Source organism: Helianthus annuus, chromosome 8 (assembly GCF_002127325.2).
Source record: "Helianthus annuus cultivar XRQ/B chromosome 8, HanXRQr2.0-SUNRISE, whole genome shotgun sequence".
Classification (NCBI taxonomy): Eukaryota; Viridiplantae; Streptophyta; class Magnoliopsida; order Asterales; family Asteraceae; genus Helianthus; species Helianthus annuus.
In genome coordinates, this window is record NC_035440.2 from 6,634,007 (window position 1) to 6,656,402 (window position 22,396).

A 22,396-nucleotide genomic window follows, 5' to 3' on the forward strand; every position below is an offset into this window, starting at 1 on the left:
TGAATCAGCGTAAATATTGTTTGGAGTTGTTAGCTGAATTTGGGTATCTTGGGTGTAAACCTGTAAATACTCCAATAGAGTCGAGTCATGTTGTGAATAAGAGGGCTGAAAGTGATAGGACTGAGTTGATTGATATTACCAATTATCAAAAATTGATTGGTAAGTTAATCTATTTGTCTATAACTCGTCCTGATATTAGTTATTCTGTTCAGTACTTAAGCCAATTTATGCATAAGCCATTGACTGTTCATTTGAAAATTGCCTTAAGGTTGTTACGGTATCTAAAACTTAGTCCAGGTAAAGGTTTAATGTTCAAAAAGAGTGGTAGTTTTGATCTGTCCTGTTATGCAGATTCTGATTGGGCTAAATGTTTGGATACTCGTAAGTCTGTCACTGGTTTCTGTATATTTTTGGGTCAAAATCTTGTTTCGTGGAAAAGTAAAAAGCAATCCACGGTTTCAAGATCGACTGGTGAAGCTGAGTACCGTGCCATGTGCTCAGCTACTTGTGAACTTGTGTGGATTGTGAATGTTTTAAATGAGTTGAATGTCAAATGTAGTCTTCCAATACAAGTATTTTGTGATAGTAGTGCAGCTATGTCAATAGCTGCAAATCCTGTGTTTCATGAGCGTACGAAACATTTTGAGATTGATTTGTATTTTTTAAGAGAGAAGGTGTCGAATGGTTTCATTGTTACAACAAAGGTTGAATCCGAGGATCAACTGGCAGACATCTTTACAAAAGGGTTGAGTATTACTCAACATAATGGTTTTTGTGATCGTTTGGGATTATTGGATTTGTTTAAACCCAATTGAATGAAGGGGGAGTGTTAAAAGATACTGGGCTGTTCATTCAATTTGGGTTATACTGTTTTATTTATTGGGCCTAATATGTGGGTTGTGTCTACTGATCGTTATTATTGTTTAAGTTGTTATAACAGATTCATGGGCCAGATATTTTGGAGGTAGTCCGTTGTAACTTGCAGGGGTGTATTTTGGACAATCTGATACTTCATGGTGCTAAGTGAATCTGTTGATCAGCAGGAGTATAAAAGTCACTTTCTCTCTCATTTGATCATTATTCACTCCCAATTATTGTTACGTTTCTCTGTTTAGATCTAGGGTTTGTTATCTCCGGTTGTATCTCCGGTTGTACTTTGTCTTCTCTCATCTGTTGGAGAGATCTGCTGTACTTGTTGGTATAGATGATCATCAGTGGATGATCATCAAGTCTGGTTGTATCGTTCCTCTTTGTATTGATCTTACGATTGTAAGATCTAGGGTTTGGGGGGTATTTTTTTGGTTTGGGTTAAATAAGATTTTGTCACTTTGTTTTGTCGCTATTTTGTGTTGTTCTTGTTGTTTCTGTTATTGAATCATCACAATACCATTGTTTTTAACAGGCACTTCTCCACCTGCACAATAACACACAAAGATAAACCAACTGGGGTGTCCCAGTTGGCCAGCCTCACCTCTACTCTTCATAGAGACCCGGGTTCGAGTCCAGGCACGGGGACAATCGGCCACCTTCTTCCCAGAAGGAAACGGACTCAGCTCGGGATGGGGTATTCACCGCCAGGCAGCTATGGGGCTGAGCTAGCTTGTGGAGTGGGATCACTCCAGCGGTTGGGAGGACCGTGCAATATCCCCCCCCCCCAATAACACACAAAGATATGTAAAATGTGACAACTTAACATTGTGGCAATGTACATTAAATCATGTTGCAAAATAAATAATTGTGGTAAGTTTTATAGTACTGATTAGTTGCCATAGATTATCAAGATGCCACTTCTTCAAAAGCAAAAAGTACACCAACGTCTGGGGCACGACAAGCAGCATCAATTCGAGCAGCTGATCCACAAGTTACGAGATCACGCCGCTTTTGATCATTATTAAAAAATCTAAGCCATCTCCATGTCAACCCGTATTTCTTTGATCCACCCGATGACACAGCAACAATACTGCCAGCAATCTGTCAACAAGTCCACATCACATATATGGTATAAGTTAATATGGGAAAACAGTTAATGAGAGCATAAACAACCCAAATCACCTTAACCACCAAAGTTCTAAATGAGAATATGGCAAGGGCATCAACACCAGCAACCTCAACCTCTGGTGCTATTAAAGTCATTATCAAACAAGCAAACAAAGTAAGGCTGCAAATATGAGAAATGCAGCCAAGTACATGTGACAGAGCATACAAGACATACATATTATTAGGTAGAGGATCCTGTAAAAAGTGCTCAAAGTGTGAGAAGTGTGAGAATTATAACACTATATATAATACTTATAACACCATATAAACACCGTATAACAATATGTAACACCATATAATACCATATAACACTTTATAACACTATATATCATTATATAACACTATAGGTTGTCTGATAGCATGTCTATGATAGATGTATAGTGTTATATTTGTTATATAATGATATATAGTGTTACATAGTGTTATATGGTATTATATGGTGTTACATATTGTTATACGGTGTTTATATGGTGTTATATAGTATTATATATAGTGTTATAATACAGTTCTCACACTTCTCACACTTTAGGCCCTTTTTACACTATCCTTACCCCATATTATTAAATGCTAATATCTAACCAATCGGTTTGTGTTAAACTGATTTTTGGAATGGGTACGGTTTGGTTATAGATCTGGTTAACTGATGTCTGTGATTGCCATTGGTGAAGCGGAGACAGTGTTAGCGGAAGCCGATGATTCTCATTATCATCACAGTTAGGTTTTGGAGGTTTGACATGAAACAGGGAATTGGAAACTGAATTGGTAGGCATGATTATAACAGAAAGAATGAACAAGATTGGACAAACAATAACTGAAATTATGAATGTCTTGGTACCAAGGGATGTTCCCGGCATCAAGTTTATATACATGCTTGGTTATGACAGTTGTTTGGCGGTTTAAATTTTGGCGGGAGAAACCGTCAAACTACAACCGATAACAAACCGTCACACCTCTAAGTTCATATCGTTTCATACATATAGAAATAATAATAATGTTAAGATATAAGTAACAACATAACATATTCGTTCATAATTATGTTTATAAATAACTAATACTCTCCCCTAAACATAATTATGTTTACGGGAGTTCTTGATGACACTGTAATTCGCTTCGTTTACTGCATTCCTTGCTCTTGAGAAATCGAATTTCTTTCGTTGATGCAGTTTCTTGAGTCCATGCCAATCACTTCCACCATAGTATGCATAATGATCCCCAGTTATGTCTTGAATACCTTCCGCCTGTTTATAAGAAGCACCGGCCATATCTGCATTGTCTTCCGACTGTTTGTGTAACACTTTGGCTACTTCTGCATGATCAGCATATAAAGCATATTGTTCAGCATCCACTCCTTTTGTCCGTGTACTCCTCGAGCATTCAGCAGCCTCCGTTTGACCCGCACTACTCATAGCATCCTTATCTCCTTCGCTCACATTCTGCCTAGGATCCACCATCTTTACCTCTTCTTGTTCGAGTGCATTCTCTTGTGTTACCTTGAATTTGTAGTAATACACAAGTACATCCAGATACATTGCGTATATCAGCCGCATGTATTCACCATCTTCATACTCGAAACCTATATCTTTTGCTATCATGGCCCACATGCCATTCTCGGTGATCCTCCGATGACCTCCTTCCCTTTTTACCATCATGTATAAATCTAGTAATCCCACCTTTCTGTTGTTTGATGCATATGCGGGTAATGGTCTTGAATGAATTTCCAGTTTCTCTTTAATAAACCATTCTATCATGTTTTCGAAAACCGAATCAAGATAGTATTTATACTTGATCACATAATCTTCATCTTCAAGCATATGCAGTAATGCCTTGCAATCTTGGAAGTCCTTAAAGGACATTGCCTGTAAAATCAGTATGTTCCAGTCTGGTTCGGTGGTGGAGATATTCAAGTTTTCGAAATATTCATTTAAAAATTCTGATTTGAATTTCTCATAATCAGAATTCTTACTGAACATATATTCTTTTTCAAGTTTTCCGATCTCTTCTTCTCTTGTAAGACCAGTATGAACATTCTGAAACCGGTTAATCTCTTAACAGTCCATAGTTAGTTAGATAGTTAGAATATATATATTACTTAAGCGGTTATGAAGTTCAAGGACTAAAGTTGACAAAGTAAAAGATGGTAACTACCATCATAATCGAAAAGGTGTGTCTCCACACACACACCTATTCCGAATCGGTACAAGGCAACAAAGGAGAAGACGCGACTGTTGGATTGAACGGACAAGGATCATCACACCTCTTCAAGATATGATCACAACCACACATCCAAGAGACGTGTCCCTTCACGAAGAGACGCAACCATTCACTCGTACCCTTAGAAAACTATAAATAGGTTCATGTAATTTCATTTGTAAAATCACTTACTACTCTCAATTCGATTGTATACATTCATTCGGTTATTACAAGTTATTCAAGTTTATCATGCTCATTTAGAGATCAAGATCCAGTTCGGGCCAACAAATTTGTATCAGAGCATCAGGCTCTAGGCGTGGGAATCGCAAGGCATCGCAGGGAATTCGCAATCAGGTTTCAATTTCGTTTTTTTTTTTAATTCGCAAAGTTCAATTCAGAATTTTTATTTCGGTTCTAGGATAAGCGGTTGAACCGAAAGGTTGGTTAGGAATCTAGGATTTGTTTTTTGATTCCGGGGTTTAGTGCGAATTAGTTTGGTTCGGTTGTTTGATTATAACACGATTCGGGTAATCGGGGTTATTAAGATCTGTTGAAACCAAAAGAAAGTTTATTAGAAGTGAAGATTATTCGGCAGGAAGATATGGCAGGATCATCCGGACAAAGTCCGATAATAATACAGAAAGATGGAAATTCTCTTTCCCAGTTTCAGTGTCCGATTCTGAAACCAACAAACTATACGGTTTGGGCTATTCGTATCAAGACGATTCTTGAAGCGAATGGTTTGTGGGAAACGATTGAACCGGCAGAAAATGCAATGGTAGACACTAAGAAAGATAAGTCTGCAATTGCATATCTGTTTCAAGCAATACCAGAAGACGTTGTATTGCAAGTTGCAAGTTGTAAAACTGCAAAAGAGATTTGGGATAATCTAAAGGTTAGACACGTTGGTGTTGATCGGGTATAAAAGGCGCGTATGCACACGCTATTGTCAGAATTTGAATTGTTGCAAATGAAGGATGACGACACTATTGATTCGTTTACCGCAAAGATTAATAGTATCATTACCCGAGCAACTGAAGTAGGAACGACATTGAGTCAACCGACTCTAGTACGCAAACTTCTAAATGGCGTACCGGATAAGTTTACTCAAATCGTTGCCTCCATGGAACAATACTCCGATCTAGAAACTATGACGCTAGAAGAAGCGGTCGGAAGACTAAAGACATATGAAGAACGACTCAAGTTAAAGAAAGGAAATCAAGGAGAAAGCCAAGATAGGCTTATGTTCACACATCATGATAACACCAGAGGAAGGCAATCTGGAAACCGCGGACGTGGTAGATTTAACCAATCGCTTGGAAATTGGCGAAACAACGGAAATAGGCAAAGTCCCAAAAACGAAGGATCCACATCTAGACCTAGAAATGGAAGTTCTAGAAATTGGAGGAAGTTTGCAGAAACCGACCTAAGTAAAATCCAATGTTTTAAGTGTCAGAAGTTTGGACACTTCAAGAAGGACTGTTCTGAGAAAGACGAAGTACAAGAACATTCAAACCTCGTCGAAGAAGACGAAGCACCCGTATTACTAATGGCAATACAAGAAGAAAATGTTCAAGAAAGGGCTCTGCTAAACGAGGAACGTATAAAACCAACAAGCTACGCCTCAGAAAATGAAAATCTTTGGTACTTAGACAACGGGGCTAGCAACCACATGACGGGAGTGCGAAGTCACTTCAAGGAATTAGATGAAACGGTGACAGGGCAAGTTCGGTTCGGTGACGGGTCATACGTAGAAATTAAAGGCAAAGGTTCAATACTGCTGGAATGTCTGAACAAAGAACAAAAGATTGTTTCACAAGTATACTACATTCCAAGTCTGAAAAGCAACATATTGAGCCTCGGACAACTTACAGAAATCGGTTGCAAAGTGGTTATGGACGGAGATTTACTTACTATCCGAGATCGAAATAGAAAGCTACTAATGCGAGTCAAGAGATTGAAGAACAGGCTGTACAAAGTCAAACTGAAGACGGGAAAACCAATCTGCTTACTATCAAAGACCGAAGACACAGCATGGTTATGGCACGCGAGGTTAGGCCATTTACACTTTGATGCTATTAAAGAAATGACTCGTAAAAACTTGGTACATGGAGTTCCCCAAATAAGTCATGCTAGTCAAGTCTGTGACGCATGCTTGTTAGGAAAACATAGTAGGGCACCATTTCCAAATCAGGCAAAGTTCAGATCTTTAAAACCTCTGGACTTAGTCTATGGAGATTTGTGTGGTCCTATAACTCCACCAACACATGCTGGGAAGAAGTATATATTCTTACTTGTAGACGATTGTACTCGCTACATGTGGGCTTATTTACTAACTTCCAAGGATCAAGCATTCGAAACATTTAAGGAGTTCAAAGAAAAGGTGGAAAAAGAAACGCAGACCAAGTTAAAGATGCTAAGGACGGATAGAGGAGGTGAATTCACATCGGCTGAATTTAACAAGTATTGCAAATCCAACGGCATAGCAAGACAGCTTACATCACCATATTCCCCACAGCAAAATGGAGTAGTAGAAAGGCGAAACAGGACGATGTTATCCACTACTAGCAGTATGCTAAAGGCAATGAACATGCCACAGAACTTTTGGGGTGAAGCAATACGACACGCGATATACGTACTAAATAGGGTTCCAACAAAAGCCCTGGTGAACAAGACACCATATGAAGCACTAAAAGGAAGAAAGCCAAATCTGGAACACTTGAAGGTTTTTGGTTGCACTGCTTACGCTAAGGTACTACCACTTCAACAAAAGAAGTTAGATGATAGAAGTACACCTATGGTTTACCTTGGAATAGAAGAAGGATCAAAAGCATACAGATTATATGATCCAGCAAAGAACAAGATATGTGTCAGTAGAGATGTAAAGTTCATGGAAGGTCAACCATGGAACTGGAATAGTTATATGGAAACGGTAGATTCAGGGAATCCCGAATGGACAAACTTTGTCATTCAAGAAGATGACATACCACCAGAATTAGAAGGAAATGAACCAAGTAGTCCTGGCAGTAGCGGGCCACATCATGACGATTCAGGAGTAGATCAGACAGAAGAACAAGACTCCTATGTAACCCCGCCAGCATATTCATACAATCAGAACTCAGCAGCAAGTTCAAGCAGTTTATCAAGTGGAAGTCCATCCACCTCTGAAAGTACAACAGAAAGTATTAGCAACACTCCAGTAAGACTAAAAAGTCTCAAAGACCTGTATGAAGAAACAGAAGAAATTCAACTAGATCCACATGAATTATTACTCGCTGAAGAAGAACCAAGGAATTACAAGGAAGCATCTAGTGACAGAAAGTGGATTGAAGCAATGAAGGCTGAGTTAGACTCAATAAACAAGAATAACACTTGGAGTTTAATGGAGTTGCCAAGAGATCACAAGGCAATAGGTTTAAAGTGGGTATTCAAGACTAAGAAAGATGCAAACGGAAATATTGTCAGACACAAAGCAAGGCTAGTTGCAAAAGGATATGTTCAGCAACACGGAATAGACTTTGATGAAGTCTTTGCACCAGTAGCACGTATGGAAACAGTACGACTAATGTTGGCTTTAGCAGCATATCAAGGTTGGGAAGTACATCATTTAGATGTGAAATCTGCATTCTTACACGGAGACCTCAAGGAGGAAGTCTATGTATCACAACCAGAAGGATTTGTAAAGCCAGGAAATGAGGGAAAGGTTTACAGACTATCAAAAGCACTGTATGGATTGAGACAAGCACCAAGAGCTTGGAATACGAAGTTAGATCAAACCCTAAAGTCACTTAACTTCAAGAAGTGCACTTTAGAAAATGCAATCTATACAAGGACAAATGAAAATTCTACGCTAATAGTTGGAGTCTACGTTGATGACTTGATAGTCACTGGAACATCAAAGAAGGAGATAGACATCTTCAAATCTCAGATGAAGAACAAATTCGATATGAGCGATCTAGGATTGCTAGCATACTATCTGGGAATAGAAGTAATTCAAGCAGGGGGTGAGATAGGCATCAAACAGACAGGATATATCAATAAGATACTCAAAGACGCTGATATGTTATCCTGCAATGACACAAAGACTCCCATGACTCCAGGAACTCAATTAACAAAGACTGAAGAAGGAGATCTAGTAGATGCAACACACTACAGAAGCCTGATAGGTTCTCTCAGGTACTTATTGCATACAAGGCCAGATCTATGTTACCCAGTCAGTCTACTTAGTAGATTCATGCAAGAACCGAAGGAACAACACCTGAAGGCAGTAAAGCAAATACTACGTTAAATCAAAGGAACTAAAGAGCATGGAATCATCTACAAAAGACAAGGAGGATGCAAGATCACAGGTTATAGTGACAGTAGTTTTGGAGTTAATACAGACAAAGGAAAAGGAACAACTGGTCTGGTATTATACTTCGGAGAGTCACCTATAACCTGGTGTACACAGAAGCAACAGACAGTGGCACTATCATCATGCGAATCAGAATTCATGGCAGCCACTGCAGCAGCATGTCAAGCACTATGGCTTAAAAGATTGTTAAGTGAAATCACAGGCTGGAAGGAAGAGAAAATAACACTCAGAGTAGATAATGTTTCAGCAATAGCACTCATGAGAAATCCAGTCTTTCATGGAAGAAGCAAGCACATAGACACACGCTATCACTTTATAAGAGAATGTGTGGAAAACGAAGATATCACTGTGGAACACATAAGTGGAGAACTACAACGGGCAGATATACTAACAAAGGCACTAGCAAGGATCAAGTTTGCTACAATGAGGGAACTGCTCGGAATTCAAGACTTAAAGCAACTTATGGATGTTTGAGATTAAGGGGGTGAATGAAACCGGTTAATCTCTTAACATTCCATAGTTAGTTAGATAGTTAGAATATATATATTACTTAAGCGGTTATGAAGTTCAAGGACTAAAGTTGACAAAGTAAAAGATGGTAACTACCATCATAATCGAAAAGGTGTGTCTCCACACACACACCTATTCCGAATCGGTACAAGGCAACAAAGGAGAAGACGCGACTGTTGGATTGAACGGACAAGGATCATCACACCTCTTCAAGATATGATCACAACCACACATCCAAGAGACGTGTCCCTTCACGAAGAGACGCAACCATTCACTCGTACCCTTAGAAAACTATAAATAGGTTCATGTAATTTCATTTGTAAAATCACTTACTACTCTCAATTCGATTGTATACATTCATTCGGTTATTACAAGTTATTCAAGTTTATCACGCTCATTTAGAGATCAAGATCTAGTTCGGGCCAACACATTCCTCTTATTGTTTATAGGCACACTGAATGTGGGAAATAATTTGCATACATCTCCCATGAATTTCACCGTGAATCCCTGAACCATTAACTGATCTAGACTCAAGACATTTCTATCAATGTCTGGTGTGTAAAACACACTTTGTATTCGAGCCTTTTCAGTCCCTGTTATGATATCAACAACGCCGATCCCTCTAATAAAAAGGAAATTGTTTTCCCCATTCTCCGTTTCAACACATAACATACTTTTCATTCGTTTAAACATGTCGATATTACCAGAGATATGACGTTTGTAAGTTTTACAAACATACCATATGTCTGACCAGTATCCTCCGTCGGTTCCGATCACCATGAATTCTTGTCTCTGCCCGGATTGTACATCTCTTTCTGCTTCTTGATTTTTCTGTGTACCCTTGTTAACTGCTAGGCGAAGTAACTGACTTTCTTCATCTTTCTCCTTCTCTTGACATGTAGAAATTTTATGGCCTGGTCTGTTACAGTAGTAACAACATCGATGCATCCATTTTCTTTCACGTTTTTCTTCAGTGCAATGCATACATGGCATCATGGTTGATGATGGTTTTAAATCATCATCACTTGCATAACCGGCTCTGATACCACTTGTTAGCGGAAGCCGATGATTCTCATTATCATCACAGTTAGGTTTTGGAGGTTTGACATGAAACAGGGAATTGGAAACTGAATTGGTAGGCATGATTATAACAGAAAGAATGAACAAGATTGGACAAACAATAACTGAAATTATGAATGTCTTGGTACCAAGGGATGTTCCCGGCATCAAGTTTATATACATGCTTGGTTATGACAGTTGTTTGGCGGTTTAAATTTTGGCGGGAGAAACCGTCAAACTACAACCGATAACAAACCGTCACACCTCTAAGTTCATATCGTTTCATACATATAGAAATAATAATGTTAAGATATAAGTAACAACATAACATATTCGTTCATAATTATGTTTATAAATAACTAATAGACAGATAATGGTCATGAGTGGTGCTAACTCATTTGAATCCTTAGTTGCTTGTTTTGACCCATTGTCTAATTTGAGTTGACTCTAATTAACCTGTTGCTACATGTCTTGGTTGGTGTAGTATTCTACATTTCTACTTGTCACTTAAAAACCTCTCACTTGTGCTTAAGGATCTATTATTTGTCAACAGGATAAATATTAAGCAACTGTCGAACTTTTATTGCATATTGTTTCATACATAAAACAATTTAAGGTTGCGAGTTACATAATTAAATTATTCAAGCACAGATGGAATAAAATAACTGGTGGAACTAGTTAGTACTCCAGAATTCAAAAGACATAGGATCACCGCTGAGTACCAAACGTCGCCAACCATCTTTGTCTATAACGGTTCCAACATCCTTGCACATAACCTTACAGTAGCTGCAAACACTCGGGCAAAAAACGAACTTATACCCGTCATTAGTTTTCTCAATCTTAAACCAGTTATCCAATGTTTCGGGTCCCGGGTTTCCCTCAACACCCCCCACCATCACAGCATATTGCTTCAAGGCTTTATCATATTTCACCTTCCATACGTTTGACTCGATGTCCCATCCGGTGGAATCTGAAAACTTTATGTTAACATCTGTGGAAAGACGGATCACGCCTTTCTTGGGGTTTACTGGGCTGAAAGTCAACGGCAGGCCGAGATTGTAATAGTCTCGGGACTGTGCAACGGCAGCTGTGTAGTTCACCGGAAAAAGTCCGCCATGTTCATCGTCCGAAACCACTGGCGTAACATAGTATTTGGCCCCGGTTTGGAGGTATTTTCCACGAAGATCGAGCACTGGAGCGGGAGCGGGAGCTGCATTGGCTGCGAATACGAGTGCAAGTGAGAATAAGATGAGTGTTTTCATTTTGAAAAGTGTTGGTGAATGATGTAGATTAATGGCTATTTATACATGGTAGGAAGTTTGCTAGTTTTTGATTTAATAACAACATGTTGTTGTTGGTTTAGAGTTTTGGTTGTTTTAGATACTGGTGAATTTGGATATTGTTTTTGACTTGTAATTGATGTTTTTAACAACTAAAATATAAATAATTAACTACAACATGCTGGCTTTCTTCTTGCAGCTGGAGAAAATGTAACTAAAAGGGCATCTTTTAATAACACAAAGGTAAAGGTATTGTCCATCACTTTGTGCATTTTTAAAGGTACCCCTATATCGAAGGGGCGTTTCTTCATGTTCGATTGGGTCCTGATGATATTGCCAGGGATGATGATGGACGCTATTATCTAGTGGTTCTGATTGGAAGTCCCTAAATGGGCGTCCTTCGTGGCCCACAACTGCTTATGTTATCGCCGGTATTTCCATGAGCCCAAGAAGGTTACCCCATGGTAGCACTGGGGTGTTCTTAACATGGAGAGTTGGGCCAAGAAATCCCACAATCAAGCCCAATGGGGTCCTCCTCTTGTACCAAAAACACACCTCGGATTTGTGCATCAGTGTTTCTTGAGAGGATCTGAAGTCCTGAACACATGCATGGTTTACCATTCATTTAAAGTTCAATTATGTTCATGAGAAATTTAACTTTGGTTGTCTAGGTGCCATGTAGAATTTACAGGTAACTAAGTTGAGAAAAAAAATGGGTGAATCTGTATTAGCATTAAAAATATCTTCACTATGTAATGTTTTCTACATTCTACTCTAGATACGTGATAACTATAAATAACTAACTAAACTACAAGAAGAGAGGCTAATTAACATCATTGAGGTTGAGGATGACTAAACATGATGTTTTCACTTGTGGATACACTTTTTTGTTCATTTGGCTTCGGTTCTTGCATTTTTTAAATCAAACAATGATACGTCTTTTTACTGACCCAGATTTTGTCACTCTTCCAATTTATGTTTTGACGAGCGGTAAAGATCATATGGGGCCCGCTAGTGACCGACCGTGCAAGGTTTCCTCAAGTCTAGTCTCAACCACGGTTTACCTTTTCCGCTCCAATGAAGCAGGCTAATCAGACCAGGGGTGCAAACTCCTACATCTTCCTTGAATGTTGTCACTACCTAACCCATACTGGTTTCATCTATGACACTATGTTAAATGCCTTTAATGTTCCCAGCAAAAATGGTGGCATCGAACCCAAGTAATTAGAAGATTGAAAGGTATTATTATATAGAGATGGTGGGAAGTGGGAAGTTGCTAGTTGTAGATTGTAAAATGATCATGTTGTTGGTTTGGAGTTTTGATAGTTTTTGACCCAAAGTCTTGGATATTGTTTTAGACTTGTAAATGGATGCTGTGCTGGAATGCCAATAATTGAAGGGAAAATTACGAATCTAGCCAAGAAAATTGGTTGACCACCAAATTAGCCAGCTCATGCCTCTTTGGAATAGGGCATCCGCCATCTAATGCGTCCGCCAGTAGATGATTGACACGTGGCAAGAATGTTTCAATGATTGGGGCAGAGAAATCTGCTGCTTCGAAGGCGCCTAAGTGACGCATCCACTGTAGCTTGCGTCCGGCTGAATTTGTTGCGTCTGGCTGGGCACTACTTTTTATGCGTCTCTGGAAACGCTTCCTATGCGTCTAACGAGACGCTTCCATTGTCAGAGCTGGATGCCCTATCGGCTGCTTCCTATGCGTCTACCAGACGCTTCCCGTTTCAGCTTTTGGTTGCCCCTATCAGCTGCTTCCTATGCGTCTAACAGACGCTTCCGATGTCAGCTTTTGGTTGCCCCTATCAGCTGCTTCCTATGTGTCTGACAGACGCTTCCGATGTCAGCTTTTAAAGCCCCTAAAGGCTGCTTGCTATGCGTCTGAGAGACGCTTCCATTGTCAGAGCCATGCCCCTAAAGGCTGCTTCGGATGCGTCTTCGAGGCGCTTCCAGTGTCAGTAGCTGGATGATGTGATGCGTCTTATCACGTTTATTTAGGCGTCTACCCGAGGAGTCTACGAGACGCATTAGACCACAAAAACAATAGCTACTTGTTTTTTTTTTTGTTTTTTGTTTTTACTTTTATTATAAATGTGTGCGTTTCTATTTTTAGATTAGAAAATACATCTTCCTATTTTTGTTTTCTCTCTCAATTGATATGGCAATGAAATTTGTTGTTTACTGTGGTGGCAAGTGGGAAGTCGTTGATGGGAGGCTAGAGTACGTGGTCCAAGCAGATTCTGTTAGACGTGGTTTTGAGACTTCTACTACAGTTTCTTATAGTACATTTTTAAAAAATCTTAGTGAGTCAACCGGTCTTCAAAACATCACACGTGTATCTTACAAAATTTCAAATTTTAACGATCCCATTGATATAGTTGATGATTCTGATCTAACTTTTTTATCCAAAATTGGGGAAACAAACCCTCTTGAGTTATTTAAATTATATGTGGTTGAAGATCAAGTTGGTTCATCGGCCGGTTCTTCGAATTTTTTTAAGTGTCCTGATCTTAATGCAAATGTTTTTCCTGAAGATGAATGTAACGTATATAATAAATCTGGAGTAACTGATAATGTTAATTGTCCCGTTGGAAATAAAAGCCAGTTTTACATAGGTTATATTTTCCGTAACAAACAGGAAATGAAAATAGAATTAGGAAAAATGTGTCTTTCCGAAAGTTTTTCGTATAAAGTAGACAGATCATCCAAAACTCGTTACGAAGTATCTTGTATTGAAGAGAATTGCGAGTGGAATTTCAAGGCAGCGAGTCGGGAATCTTGTGATGTTTTTTACGTAAAACATTTTAACAACAATCATACATGTTCTAAGACGCAAACATATCCACATATGCGACAAGCAAACCCAATGGTGGTGGGTAGCTTATTAGTAGAACAATTTAAAGATTCTGGACGGATATACCGTTCGACCGAAATTGTAAAAGATTTTAGGATTAAAGAAAAAGTCAATTTAACGTATATGCAAGCATGGCGTGGTAAATGTAACGCATTAGAACTTTTGCAAGGTAGTTCGTCAAGTTCTTTTGCGGAACTTCCCGTCTATTGTTATAACTTGGAGAAGGTTAATCCAGGAACAGTGACACAGATACGCACTGATTCTGAAAGTCGTTTTGAAATGTTATTTGTGGCCATAGGTGCGGTGGTAAGTGAAACACTATAAAAAAATAAATCAATAAATAAAATTTTCCACGTATGTCTAACATTATCGTATTTGTTTCAGATTCGGAGCTTTGTCCGTAACTTAAGACCGCTTATCATCATAGATGCTGCCCACTTGAAAGGTGAATTTAAGGGAACAATGTTTTTGGCTGTGGGCATGGACGGAAACAATCAGATTTTGCCTATTGGTTATGGCATTGGTAAATCTGAGGACGGTGAGTCGTGGACGTGGTTCCTTTCAAAACTGAAAGAATGCATCGGCGAACACCCAGAATTGGCAATCATTTCTGACCGGGCAGCTTCTATACAATTAGCCGTACGGTTGGTGTTTCCAAGAAGCTTTCACGGGTTATGTTGTCGTCATTTGATGGTCAACCTTCGATTACCGTCAAAAAAAAAAAAAGGAATATGAGAGTCTTTGGTGGAAGACGTGCAAATCTTACCGGATGTCCGATTTTCAAGAATCGTTTGACGCGCTATGTGCTGCTGTTCCAAGATTACGAGACATTCTTATAGAAATTGGGTTTGAGAAATGGTCAAGAGCACATTGTCCAGCGAGAAGATATCATTACATGACATCTAATAGCGCTGAATCTATGAATGCTTTATCAAACCATGCTCGAAAAATTCCAATAACCCAATTGATAGAATTTTTCGTACAGTCTGTCCAAAAATGGTTCTATGATCGCCGGAAAGAGGGAATTCAAGGGGAACACTTTCTTACACCGTGGGCTCAAAAAAAAATTCGAGGCAAAGTGGAAGGTTCTCGTTCGTGGGTGGTTGCTGGAATTTCCCAGGACAGTTTTGATGTTGATGACGGTGGAAAGAGAGGTTTAGTTGACTTCTCAAATGGAACATGCACTTGTCGGGTTTGGCAAGTATCTGGGTTACCTTGCGGGCATGTTATTGCGGTATCTAGATTTTTAGGTGAACCAGATTGTGCTCATTATGCGATGCCATTTTACAGTAATGAAGTTTATAAATCGTGACCAAAGACCGTCTGCCTTAGCCTATGTTCTAAATTAGCCGTCATTTTCTTCTTGATTCTATCTAGAACCGTCCAAGCTGCTCTAACTCTAATTCTAGGAGCCTTAGCCTACATCAATGGAATAATGAATGGTAAAGACTACAAGAAAAACTAAAAAATCAGTAACACTAACATAAAAAATGAAGATTAAAAATTACCAGTTTAGTGGTATCCGGACGAGTGTTGTCAAGCATAGCAACCGTATCTTCGATGGTGAATTCGATGTTAAAGTTTGGCAACGAGTCATCCTCCCAAAAATTCTGATTCATGTCGCGTGCTTCTGTTAAAAAACGGGTCGGATCGGGTCGGAGACTGACGGAATCGGGTCGGATTGTGTCGTTTACTGAGGAGAGATGGTTCGGAGCTCCGACAATGGTGGTCCCTGTAACCCGCTTAGGAAGCAGCAACCTAGGAACAGTGTAACCACCGCATGTGGTGGTCCCTGCAATGGGAGACGCCTAACACCGGATGCGTCTATGGACCTCTCGTTGAAAGTGAAGCTGCATCGGATACCTCTAAAGTTATCAAAAATTCAATTAAAGTGAAGCTGCACCGGATGCGTCTATGGACCCCACTCATTGCTTCTTTCTAGGCGTCTCTGACGCATAAGAGGGGTTTGGATGCCCCATCTCCTTTATGTTGTTGTTGTTTTTTTTTAATGCAAATTTTTTTTATATAATTAACTTTTATTCCAATGCCAAAACACATAAAAATTTGTGGTTCGGTAAATTCTAAAAAAAACCATGTCCGAACGGCGGGGAAAAGAATTAGCTGATGAAGAATACTGCTCTCAACCGGCCAAAAAATCCTCAAGTTGGATCCTTAATCGATGGAGGAAGCCGGTGACTGCTGCAGAAGGCGGAACATCATCCAACCCCCCAAAAAAGGAAGGTGAAGACTGTCTACAAAATAAACATAGCCTACATCAGCACAACCGTGGTAGATGGGCGATACCAGACGATGAAACAGAAAATTGGTCGAAAGATGTGCTCGAATTCTACAACAGAGGCGATGCACCGTTCTGTTATTCAGCAGTTTTTAATAGATCAGTGCAGCTTGACAAAAACTTTTGGGGAACCTTATTGGGATTTCGTTTCAACGGCTATCTCACCGACACAGTAAATTATATGAACAATTTTGCGTAAACTATATTTAGTTATAAACTTTTTTACTAACACTACAGTTTTTACAGCATATCGAAGCGTGGGTTGGAAGACTGATGATTTGGAGAAGTAGGAAAATTCAAAAAAACTCCTTGTTAAATCTACGTTGGACAATACTACCACCAAAGTTTTATGATTGTTTATTGGAATCGGTTACGAAAAACGCGTCTACTTACTGTAACGGTAAATTAAGTCCGTTTCCTTCCTTTTTTGACATTGACTATGTTTTTTTCCCGATCCCGCTAGAAAATAAAGAGTGGCTAATGCTACGTCTAGAGCTAGAAACCCAACAACTGGTAATGTTCCCGGGTCAAGACATTTGTGCCGGCAATAAATACAGACAGGTTGTCATCCCTAGGCTGACAAAAATATGCATATACCTTGGAGCAGTATTAGTTAATCTGCGGTATTGGAAAAAGACTGGAAAGCCAGAAAAAATCATTTCATTTGAAATGAACGATGACTATGTCGTGTCAAACGCCTCTTTGACTGGAAACGAAGCTGTGTATCTATGTATGCTGATGGAGCATCTCGTTACGGATAAACCGATAAATCTGACCGGTGATATCAATCAAAAAATGAAGTCATATAGAAGGTTCATGGCAGATAATTTGTATTTCTGGCGTTGTTTACCACGTCCTAACGTAGTTTAATATGTAATTTTTAACAAAATTTGGCCTATTAAATTTATCATCATGATTGTTTCAGTTTTTTTTCTTTATGTAATAATTCAATTATAAATATAATTTAATTAATACTACAAAAATAACCAAATAACAAGATATTTATTGGTTTTCATTTGACTTTTATAACAAATAACCTAAAATATAAATTTCAAACATATTAACATTTTAATATCTAACATTTACAAAATACTTGCATGTGTATTCATAAGAAATTACTGAATTGTAAATAAAATACGAAATTTGTTTTTTATTAACTTTAAATTTGGACTAGTTTTTCTTAAAATATTACATAATAACATTAACATACATTACACCATTAATAACTACTTTGCTAATTTAACCGCTGCTCACGTTCCTTGGGGTTCTCACACTCGCTATAGTTTGACTGACTACCACCAACTCGCAGACAGGAAAACTGGAGTTCTGCCATGGCACAATCGTAAGCAAAGCTTGCTTCTTCATCGGTGATACCGTCCCACTCATCATCAGTTTTACCAGGCGGCGGGTTGAATAAATTAGGATTTAAAAGGGGTGGTGGCAGTGCACGGTTGCCTGGTGGCATTGCATGGCAGCCTGGTGGCGGTGTATAGTGGTTTGCTGGCGGTGTACAGTGGTGTTGTGGCGGTGCAGGGCAGCCTGCTGGCGGTGCCCGGCAGCCGGTTGGCGGTGAAGGGAAGGCTACTGGCGGGTCACGGTAGGTTGGTGGCAATGAAGGGTAGCATGGTGGTGGGTTGCAATACCCCGAGGGTTGAAATTCTTCAAATTCACCACCACCCATCTCTTCTAAAGTGATATACTAGATAAAAATTTTTAAATATATAGATGGACATATGGATAATAATGTTAAATAAAAAAAATAAAATAACGTACAACTTTTTATTTACTAAACAAACAAATTAAATTACAGAATTAAATTAAATTACAAAAATAAAGGAAAACAATAATAAAATTTTTTTTAAGCAATAACACGAAGTGATCCAACTCCTCCACAAAGCTCGGTCTCCAATTCCTCTTTGTTTTTAAACAATTTCGGGCCTTAGGAGGAGCGGTGGAGGACGTGGACGAGGAACTCCGGTAACACGAAGTGATCCAACGTTCCCTTTGTAGGTGAGTTCTTCACATTTCTTCGTTAAACCCCCTACAATAAATGGCAACGACGATCTCTTCGAGCACTAGTGGCAGGTCCCGTCACCCATAAACACTAGCACTTCTAAAGCTCAGAAAAACGTCATCTTCAAAACTGTTAAACATCTTGATTTTTATTTGGAGAGTATCAAATGGCGGATACATTGACATAAGCATTTTATAAAGGCTTTTAAAAATCAGTTGGTCTGGAGAGAAAATATTGAAATATATCTGATTTTTTTCAATATATATATAGGAGGGAGAAATGTAAATAGAAAAAAATGTAAATGAATTTTTTATAAAATAAGAAAAACAAAATCACGGATACCGATGCCCCCCATGCGCCACAATGCGTCGAACACATCCCAATGCCCCATTTCGCGTCTAAAAGCTGCTTCAACGAGCCACTCAACCAGACTGAGCCGAGCCAGCCATTTGCATTTTGACGCAGCTAAGCCGGACGCATCAGCCTACCTTTTGGACTGGATGCGTCGGCGGCTGACCTTTCCACTAAGTTTTGCCACGTGTCAATCATCTACTGGCGGACGCATTAGATGGCGGATGCCCTATTCCAAAGAGGCATGAGCTGGCTAATTTGGTGGTCAACCAATTTTCCTGGCTAGAATCGTAATTTTCCTATAATTGAAAGCATACAATTGCAATACAAATAGTCAACTACAACAAAGACATCATATCCATATCCAAACAAAAGAACTTGATGGAACCAAAGTACTAAACTACCCTCAACACCTCCTTAAACTTAAGCATGGCAAATTGGCCAGGTCGTACGGGTTCAGATGATGCGCCAGAATGGGTTTGGTCAATATTAGTGATGAGCAAAATAAGCAGCGCCGGCCCATTAGGCTTACCAATCTAGGCATAGGCCAAGGGCCACCAAAAATCAAGGGCCTCTAATTTATAGTAAAGTTTTACATATAGTATATGTATTAGACTCAAATAAAAGCAAAACTAAACCATGATTTTTTAATAAAGTTGCACAGATAAAAATTATTTAGGAAAAAAGGCCCACATTCAAGACTCAGTTTCGAAATTAAACCACAAACATAACTACAATCTATGGCAACCATTGACCACTCGATCTCATCCGAATTCAGCGAATTAGCACCTAAAATCCCTAAAATTGAGCCGCAGTCATCGTTCCCACTTCCCATCGCAACCTACTCTTTCGATTTTCTAGGTTATCAGCTATAACTAACGGTAATCACTCATGGCGTCAGGTCCGCTGGGTTTGGAGGAGAAATTATGGGCAAAATTAGGGTTAATTACTCAACGTATGTTAACTTTAGCGGCTAATTATCTATTAATCTCTGTATGTTATGCAAAAGGACCTCCACTTCGTAGCCCGCTTAGGATCTACAAAAACGTTGGAACGGCCCTGAAAATAAGTTCAGGTCAAAACGGTTCTAGCGAAAATGGAGTTTGTTGGGTTATGCGGTTTGTTCGCGGGTCACACGAGTCGGCATATTATCACGGGTTCAACGCGGGTCACGGAAAAGGAGCAGATATCGAATATCTTTGAATAGTTCAAGTTGGTCAATGAGAGTTTGTTTTTACTTACGTTATATTTGCATAAGTCTAAGTGTTGCATGTGTTTAATTAGTGTGGTCAAATCGTGGGTCATATTTTTTCCCATAATGTAGGAGTATTTATCGTTCACGTTCATTAGCATTAGTGCTATATATATATTTTCTGTTTGATGAATGAAAGTGTGAGTTCATAATTTATTTTCACCAGGCACATTTCCGATTCCAAACTTTTGTTATTTCCGTGATTCTTTTGTAACCAAGCTTGGGGCCTGAACCAACAGAGTTGAGTTAAATACTTAAAACTATTTATATAGATAAAAGTATCAAAATAGTTTCATATGCTATATCTTTTATGGTGGCCGGTAGGGCCGTAGGGGTGTACACAGGGTGGTTCAGTTCAGTCAAGAACTTAGACTATCTCCAATGCTAAAGATGTCCTTAAGCGTCCTTAACTGCCTGGTCAGCTGCCACATCATATCCTTACAAATTCATAAAAATCCTTACAAATCCTTAAAAACCTCCTATTCACCTCCAACCATACAAACATCCTTACATATCCTTACTGTTTCCACATCATCACCCATCTTTTCTTTTAATTTAATTACTTATATTATAAAAATATATTTAATTTGTTACATAATTAGAAAATTAATATCTAAAAGAAAAACAAACTACATTTCTACTTGTCCCTTAAAAACCTCTGATCACTTGTGCTTTGTGGTATTTAAGGATCTATTATTCTTCAACAAGAAAAATATTAAGCAACTGTCAAGAACTTTTATTGCATATTGTTTCATACATAAAACAGTTTAAGGTTGCGAGTTGCATAATTAAATTATTCAAGCGCGGTCCCAGAAGTCAAAAGACATAGGATCACCACTGAGTACCAAACGTCGCCAGCCGTCTTTGTCTATAACGGTTCCAACATCCTTGCACATAACCTTACAGTAGCTGCAAACACTCGGGCAAAAAACGAACTTATACCCGTCATTAGTTTTCTCAATCTTAAACCAGTTATCCAATGTTTCTGGTCCAGGGTTTCCCTCAACACCCCCCACTATCACAGCATATTTCTTCAAGGCTTTATCATATTTCACCTTCCATGCGTTTGACTCGATGTCCCATCCGGTGGAATCTGAAAACTTTATGTTAACATCTGTGGAAAGACGGATCACGCCTTTCTTGGGGTTGACCGGGCTGAAAGTCAACTGTTGGCCGAGATCGTAGTCTCGGGATTGTGCAACGGTGTGGTTCACCGGAAAAAGTCCGCCATGTTCATCGTCCGGAACCACTGGCATAACGTAGTATTTGGCCCCGGTTCGGAGGTACTTTCCACGAACATCGAGCACTGGGGCGGGAGCGGGAGCTGCGTTGGCTGCGAATACGAGTGCAAGTGAGAATAAGATGATTGTTTTCATTTTGAAAAGTGTTGGTGAATGATGTAGATTAATGGCTATTTATACATGGTAGGAAGTTTGCTAGTTTTTGATTAATAACAACATGTTGCTGGTTTAAAGTTTTGGTAGTTTTAGATACTGGTGAATTTGGATATTATTTTTGACTTGTAATTGATGTTTTTAACAACTAAAATATAAATAATTAACTACAACATGCTAGCTTTCTTCTTGCAGCTGGAGAAAATGTAACTTTGAACAGTGGCGAAGCTTGACCATGAAAACGGGGGGGTCGAAAACGTATATACCCAAAAATTTCTATAGAACCGGGGGGTCGAAAATGTATATACCCAAAAATTTCTATACGAGAACTACATATATAACACTACTGAGCGAAAAGTTCGGGGGGTCGGGCGCCCCTCCCGGCCCCTCTTAAGCTACGCCCTTGACTTTGAATATATTGCGTATTATCTTCTATATTTTAAAAGGTGTATTTGTAAATTTATTATCTAAGATATGTATTGTGTTGAATATTCAAGTATGTTAATATTCTTTCTATGCTTTGATTGCTTTCTATTGGCAGCGGATAATTAACATTCATCCGATGATCATTAACATCAGACTTGGATTCACAAGGCTTGGAAGTAGATTCCATGTTTAACCTTGATCAAATGAACGATAACAAACACACACACAGAAACGAATGAATATGAAGTTGAAGAGGATATTCTACAATATCTTGGTACCGGAAATGTTGCCGGCAAATGTCAACTTATACATGAAGAGATGTCGGTTGGAGTGGTGGTTATTCTTGGCGGATATAACTGCCGTTTGA

At 39.0% G+C, this 22,396-nt stretch overlaps 3 protein-coding genes across 3 annotated transcripts; 1 reads left to right on the top strand and 2 right to left on the bottom strand.

The window, feature by feature from the left end:
- Positions 1 to 10,824: 10,824 nt before the first annotated feature.
- Positions 10,825 to 11,412, bottom strand: LOC110869473 (miraculin). The gene has a single exon (XM_022118726.2). It carries the CDS (start codon positions 11,410 to 11,412, stop codon positions 10,825 to 10,827), a length of 588 nt encoding a protein of 195 aa, XP_021974418.1.
- A 2,188-nt stretch (positions 11,413 to 13,600) lies between these two features.
- LOC110869474 lies at positions 13,601 to 15,031 on the top strand. The gene is made up of 2 exons (XM_022118727.1): positions 13,601 to 14,602; positions 14,681 to 15,031. Exons 1-2 carry the CDS (start codon positions 13,601 to 13,603, stop codon positions 15,029 to 15,031), a joined length of 1,353 nt encoding a protein of 450 aa, XP_021974419.1.
- A 5,910-nt stretch (positions 15,032 to 20,941) lies between these two features.
- LOC110869475 (miraculin) lies at positions 20,942 to 21,585 on the bottom strand. The gene has a single exon (XM_022118728.2). The coding sequence runs from the start codon at positions 21,583 to 21,585 to the stop codon at positions 21,007 to 21,009; it is 579 nt and encodes a 192-aa protein (XP_021974420.1). The 3' UTR covers positions 20,942 to 21,006.
- Positions 21,586 to 22,396: the final 811 nt, after the last annotated feature.